Source organism: Alligator sinensis, unplaced genomic scaffold (genome assembly GCF_000455745.1).
Source record: "Alligator sinensis unplaced genomic scaffold, ASM45574v1 scaffold1295_1, whole genome shotgun sequence".
NCBI classification, from domain to species: Eukaryota; Metazoa; Chordata; order Crocodylia; family Alligatoridae; genus Alligator; species Alligator sinensis.
Genome location: NW_005841880.1, coordinates 686,862 through 693,153, shown reverse-complemented (window position 1 = coordinate 693,153; position 6,292 = coordinate 686,862). Strand labels below are relative to the sequence as shown.

At 65.4% G+C, this 6,292-nt stretch overlaps 1 protein-coding gene across 1 annotated transcript in view; it reads left to right on the top strand.

Annotated features, from left to right (window-relative positions):
- The window catches only part of APC2 (APC2, WNT signaling pathway regulator), a 19,891-nt gene extending 18,208 nt beyond the window's left edge, over positions 1–1,683 (top strand). The window contains 2 exon segments of the mRNA XM_025196546.1: positions 31–677; positions 680–1,683. Coding sequence (XP_025052331.1) covers positions 31–677; positions 680–1,653 — 1,621 coding nt within the window. The 3' untranslated portion in view covers positions 1,654–1,683.
- Positions 1,684–6,292: the final 4,609 nt, after the last annotated feature.

The window sequence follows — 6,292 nt, the reverse complement described above, 5'->3', positions numbered from 1 at the left end:
CGCCTCCCCCCTGCAGCTCTCCTTGGACAGGCAGGACAAGCAGCGGGCGGCGAGCGGAGGGCGCCTGGAGGCAGAGAAGAGAGAGCACGGCAGGGCCTCCCAGGCGGGCAGGAAGGTGGCTGACGCCCGGGCCGCCGCGGGCAGGAAAAGCCTGGGGCCGCAGAAGTCCATGCCCAACCTGCCGGTGGTCTTCCGGGGCCGCACGGTCATCTACATGCCCAAGCCGGCCAAGGACGTGGCCAGCCCCCGTGCCACGCCGAAGAAAACGGGCGCCTCCAAGCCCGAAGCTCCCGGCAAGGCCCTGAGCCTGAGCCAGCAGCGGTCGCGGAGCCTGCACCGGCTGGGGAAGACCTCGGAGATGCCGGAGCTGAGCTTGCCCAAGCGCAGCGCCACCCCCCCGGCCAGGATCGGCAAGGCCCCCTCCTCCGGCTCGTCCCGCACCTCCACCCCGTCCCAGCCCTCCCAGAAGAAGCTGGGGTCTCCCTCCCAGCTCGCCAAGCAGCTGCCCTCTCCGGGGGGGAAAGCCGGCGGCATCTCTCCGCCGGGCCCCCCCGCCAGAGCGCCGCCCCAGAAGCCCCCGGGCAGCAAGCAGCACAAGACCCAGAAGTCGCCCGTCCGCATCCCCTTCATGCAGAAGCCGGCCAGGAAGCCGCTGTCGAGCCGCAGCCCCCTGCCGGTGCGGGCAGCGAGTCGGCCCGCTCGGGCTTCCTGCGGCAGCTGACCTTCATCAAGGAGTCGTCCAGCCTCGTCCTGCGGCACCGCGCCGAGCTGTCGTCCTCCGAGTCCGTGTCCTCGCTGTCCCAGAGCGCCTCGCCCAAGAGGAGCCGGGCCGGGCTGCCGGCCGTCTTCCTCTGCTCCTCCAGGTGCGACGAGCTCAAGGCGGCCAAGCCGGCGGGGCCCAACCCACGCCCGGCCGTGCCCCGGACCCCGGCCAACGGCAAAGCGGCCCCTGGCATGAGGCCGCCAAGGAGAACCAGCTCCGAGAGCCCCTCCAGGCTGCCCGTGAAGGCCGGCGCCCGCCCGCCCGAGCCCTTCAAGCGCTACTCGTCATCCCCCAACATCAGCCTCATCAAGAGGACCGGCAGCCCCTCCGCCGTCCCGTCCCCTTGCTCCGAGGCATTGGCCCAGAGGAGGAAGAACGAAGAGGCCCCCGCGCTGCCCTCCAGGAGCCCAGCAGGGAGCCCGGGGCAGCCGGACAAGCAGAAGATGATGATGATGAAAGGCACCTGGCGAAGGATCCGGGATGAAGACATCCCGCACATTCTCAAAAGCACCCTCCCCTCCTCGGCCCTGCCGCTGGTCAACACCGTGGAGGCCGCCCCGGGCTCCCAGCCCCCCGCCCAGCGGAAAACCAGCGACGCCGTGGTGCAGACCGAGGACTTCTCCACCACCAAGACCAACTCCAGCACGTCCCCCACCCTCGAGACCCGTGAGATGCCCAAGAGCTGCGACGCGGAGGGGCTGGCTCCTGGCAAAGGCGCCGTGCCCATCTCCTTCAGCCACGAGGCGCCAGCCGGCTCCGTCGGGCACTTCCCCTCCAGCAGGCACAGCTCCCCGAGCCGGGCCGCCCGGGTGACTCCCTTCAACTACATCCCCAGCCCCATGGTGGTGCCGACCGTGAGCGACAAATCCGTGGAGAAAATTCAGGCTTGAGCCGCCGCCAGAAATGCAACCTCTGCCTTGTCTCTGGCTACGGGGGCAGCTCTGCAGAGCCCCCCGGGCTATCGCACGTCCACGGGAACAACGCTCTTGCTCATAAGCGAAAGGGGAAACCAAGAAGAAGCTGTTTCAATGCTCAACTAACAAAGGAGGAACTTTTGCATTGCTGTGACTGTTGGCCGGGACAGTTGGGTCCGTTTTGTTTTGGGGGAGAAGACGCACGAGATCCTTGGAGCACAGCAAGGGGCCGTTCGCAGTGCGGGAGCCTCCACGCGCTCTCCCTCTTCTGTGACCCTGCAGCGTCGGGGTGGCGCGGGGACGGACCTGCTGAGGCCTGACCCCTCCATGCTCTGGACAGCTCTGCTGCTGGCTGCTTCCCCGCGGGGTTGGCCCTGCTGAAGGCTTGTCCAGCAAGGCTGGAGCCGCTTGCATTGCTGGACCCTGGGTGCTGGGATGGCGCCTCTCCCATGCTCAGCCGAGCTCCCGTTGTCCACGAACTCGGAAGCAGCCATCAGCCAACGTCCGCCGGCTGCGTCCCGGGCTCTGCAATGCCGCGGGGGCTGTCTCCACCCTTTCACTGAAGCACATTGGGATTTTCTGCCCGGGGAGGCAACTGAGGGGCTTCCCCGATTCCCCTCGCTCGCCCCCGAGGTCTCCCGGGAGGTGGAGATGTTCAGAAGGCCCCGGGTCCGCGGCTCTTTCGATGGGAACTGGACCAGAACGCTTCAAGCAAAAGCCTTAATCTTTAGGTCTCAGCTGCATGCTTTCGCTCACCTATCGGCACTACTACCCGAGTCTATAAATAATCTCAGCTCAGTTATAAAGACGCCTTTGGAAACTCCCCTCTGGACCAAAGTAGAGAGGCCGTGAGAGAGAGAGAGCAGAGGAGAGAGGGGTGGGGGGGACGGACGCCCCACTTGGGGAGGCAGAAGGACTCGTGGGATCTGCTGTGTGCACCGCCAGGCCCCTAATTATGGTGACGGGCTAATCCGTTAATGACTAGCTTCGTTGGCGCTGGGCGGCATCGGCGCTGGGGGGGAGCGGAGCAGCGCTTCATTATCGCTGGGGGGAAGATGACTGTTATGGAGCTGCACACGGGAGGGGGGGACTTGGGGAAATGAGAGAAGAGGAGGAAGAGAGACCAGGCCAGGGATGGGGAGGAGGGCGGCTGATTCCGGGGTGCACCTGGCACTGGCCAGGGGTACCTCGCTGGGTATCTCCCCCACCCTGGTCCTCCCCACGGGCAGAGGGGTGCTGGCTTCCCTGGGAAGCTTCAGGCCCCTGTGGGACAATTCCCCCTTCGACTGCTGATGCCGATTCTCCCGCGGATTTGGCACCAGCATCAGGCCAGTCGCCAAAGAGCTGCTGCCCCGTTCGCCCCCTGCCCGTGGGACGCGGCCGCCGCTCTCCTCTCCTCTCTGAAGCCACCAAGCCCCTTGCACGGAGCAGCCTCTGGGCCCTTGCACGCGTGCCCCTTCCGGGAAGACGAGGACTAAGGACTGGGAGAGGCTCAGCGGCACCGCAGGCAGCTTGGCCGGGCAGCCAGCTCCCGGGAGCCGCGAGCGCTTGTCACTCCCAGGTCAGGCAGAAGGCACCTTATAGACTAACTAAAGCAGAGGTGGGGCTTGAAGGTGCCCGGCTGTAGAGGGAACCCTCTCCAAAGTGATTTAGGTGACTGCCTGGGGTGGCAACGAGTGGGAGGAAGGCAGACGGGGAAGGCTCTTCTGGAGCAGTCCTCCCAAGCACCCAGCTCCAGGCCCTTGGAAATGCCATGTTTGCACCTTGCTTCGGCCCCTAAATCTCCTAAACCAAGGGGGCGTTCAGGCTCATACAGCTCAGTCTTGCTCGGGGGCCTCAGGCCCCTGCATTGCCCAGGGTTTGGGGTGAAACCTTCCTTTATTTATGACAAACTGAGGCTTTTCTTTCTCTCTGAAGCTTTCCAAGGTTTTTCCCTCTTCCCCCACTTCAATTTTGGGTCTCAGTTGAAACGCCGGTGCTGGCCGGGGGGAGGCATCCACGCCAGAGCGGAGCAATGCCGGGAGCATTTTTTCTGGCTCGTTCCTGTTGCTGGTTTTTTTCCCCTGGCAAATCCCAAGCCCCCGGAGCTCAGCAGCCTCCCGGCAAGAGGCAAAGGGGCCTCGAGGGACTCAGGTGTGGCACAAGTCGCTGCGGCAGCTGGCAGTGCCCTGGCCCAGGTGCTTCCCCTTGTCCCCTGGTGCTGACGGGGTCCCAGCCCCAGGCTCTTGATTTGGGGACACGAGTCCACTGAGAACTGGGCTCCCCCACCCGGTGCTCACCACCCAGACCCCACCAGCCACTGGAGGTCTGCGTGAGTCGGGGTCCTGAGCGGCTGTATCCAGGTGACCCCCTTCGCCCCAGGCCGGCCGTGCCATCTCCCCGCCGTCAGCGGGGTGGACCCTACCTCTGTTGCGGATGCAGCGATCCCTTAGGTGCCAGCCCAGGCTTGCGGGATGTGGGCGCCTGCCCTGGGGGGCTCGGCAGCACCCGGATCCGGTGGGGTCTGGACCCCCAGCCCTGGGATTTTTAGTCCGGACCCTGGTGCAGGGGTGCAGAGGGGAGCAGCAAGGACAGGGCATTACCTGGCGTAGCAATGGGTGCAGCAGCAGGGCAGGGCTCCGTGAGCGACCCGATTCTGGCCTGCCCACGGACCCAATCCTGGACAGGCCACGGTTGGATCTTGTTCCAGATCGGCTGGGCCAAGTGATTGAGGCACCACCCACTGACTTTCCCCACTTGGGCTCCTCTCTCTCTCTCTCAATCCCCCCCACCTTCACTGCCCCTCCGTCCAAGCTGGCGCTGCCGTTCTTTTTAGCTGCAGCGAGGACACGCGGCGCCGTGCCACGAGCTGCTGCCAGCCTCAGCCTCCTGTCCCAGCCTCGCCGGGCGGCTGACCTCAGCCCTATCACACCGCAGCCTTGATCCCGGCATCGCTCCGGGGCCTCCACCAGCTCGGCTCCCCTCTCCCGGGCAGGGGCGGCACGGAGGAGCACGCCATCCCAGCCTCGTGGGCTCGGCCACGGCTGCACCCTGGGAGCTGACGCGTGCAGCGGGGTCGATGCTGTTGCAGCTGCAAGATCTGAGCCGGAGAAGATCCAGGTTTCAAGGGCCTGATGAGGACGGTGCAGCGATATGGGCACGACCACACCACGAGCGGGCACCAGAGCCCCACGTACCATCCCACGAATTCAGGGTACAACCCGCTGTAGCAACAGGGGAAGACTGCATTACCTCACCTTTTTTTTTTTTCCTGTAGCCACAGGTTTAAGAGCCTCCCCAACCGCCCCGGCCCTTGCCATGGCCACGCTTCCCCTTAGCCTAGACCCTCCTTCTCCGTGTGCCCGTTGGCTTCTGTCCTCTTCTGTTGAGAAACGTGCTGGGTTTTGAGGTGTCCTGGGTTTTTTTTGCTACTGGTTTCCCCTCGCCCCTGCCCTCCGCTGTATGTATGTACTAAGGATGTTATTTTACTGGGACTCTGGACAGTATTAAAATTAAAAGTAAAGCGGTGTAAATAGGAAGCTGGGGGCGGTGTCTTTATTCCCACCCGGTGGTGTGGGGAGCCGGGGGGGGATGAGCAGGGGACTGCTGCGCGGGGCTGAGGAGCTGGGCTCCGACACCGACACGCTTGGGGGGCCCTGGGCTTGTCTCTTCTGTGCTTTGTTCCCCACCTGAGTGGGAGACCCTGCCCTGCCTCTGCCACCCCCTGCCATACAGCCCAGGCCTCCGACCTGGTGACAGTCCCGGCTCCACTTAGCAGCTCAGACAATGTCTGGGTGAGTTGGAAGAGAAGCGGGGTGCACCGCTGCTGTGCGCCAGAGTGCGGCGTCAAAGCTGATCCTCTAACCCCACTGCCACCCCGCACCCCGGCCTTGCACCCCCTGCCCCAAGGCAGGGAGCTCATGCAGAGGGCAGAGAGCCCCGCTGGAGCCGGGGCAGGAGGAGCTGGGGCCAGGCCCAGAGGCGAGGTGAGCTTCGGCTCAGGTGAGCCCATTGCACGCCTTGAGCCTTCAGCCAGGGCTGCAACAAGTGGGGGGGAATGCACTTAGTGCCGAGCAGGCAGGGGCAGGAGCAACCCCCAGGGAGCCCAGCTTCTCCCAGGGCTTGAACCCAGGGCTGCAATTAGTGCCTAACCAGGCCCGGCTGCAGCAGCCTCCATTGAAGGGCCAGCGAGCCGCGCAGAGCCTCAACGAGGCACAGGCTGCAGCCAGGGCTGCAATTAGTGCCTGGCAAGGTGCCGCCTTCACAGCGGGCCGCTGAGCTCCTCGCAGCCCAGGAGCAAGGTCTTGCTGCACCCAGGCCTCTGGGCAGAGCCTGGGCAGGTGAGGGCAGGGGCAGGCTTGGTGCAGAGCCCTGCCTCTGCCTGGGGGTCAAGCAGCGCCCCCAGAGCCGGGCGGGTCTGCAGTCGAGCAGGGGTCCCGGGGGTCCTTCCCCAGCGAGAGGCAGGTCCCGGCTCCCTGCAGGGATCCCCGGCTCTCGGACGCAGGCCCAGGGCAGGAGCAAGGCTCCCTTATGGGCAGAGGGGCCGTGCCACTTTCTTTCTGCCTTGGACCAGGGCTGGGAGAGGGGGTGCTGCAGGCGGGTCTGCCTCCAGCCCACGCCCGGGCGGGGGGTCGCG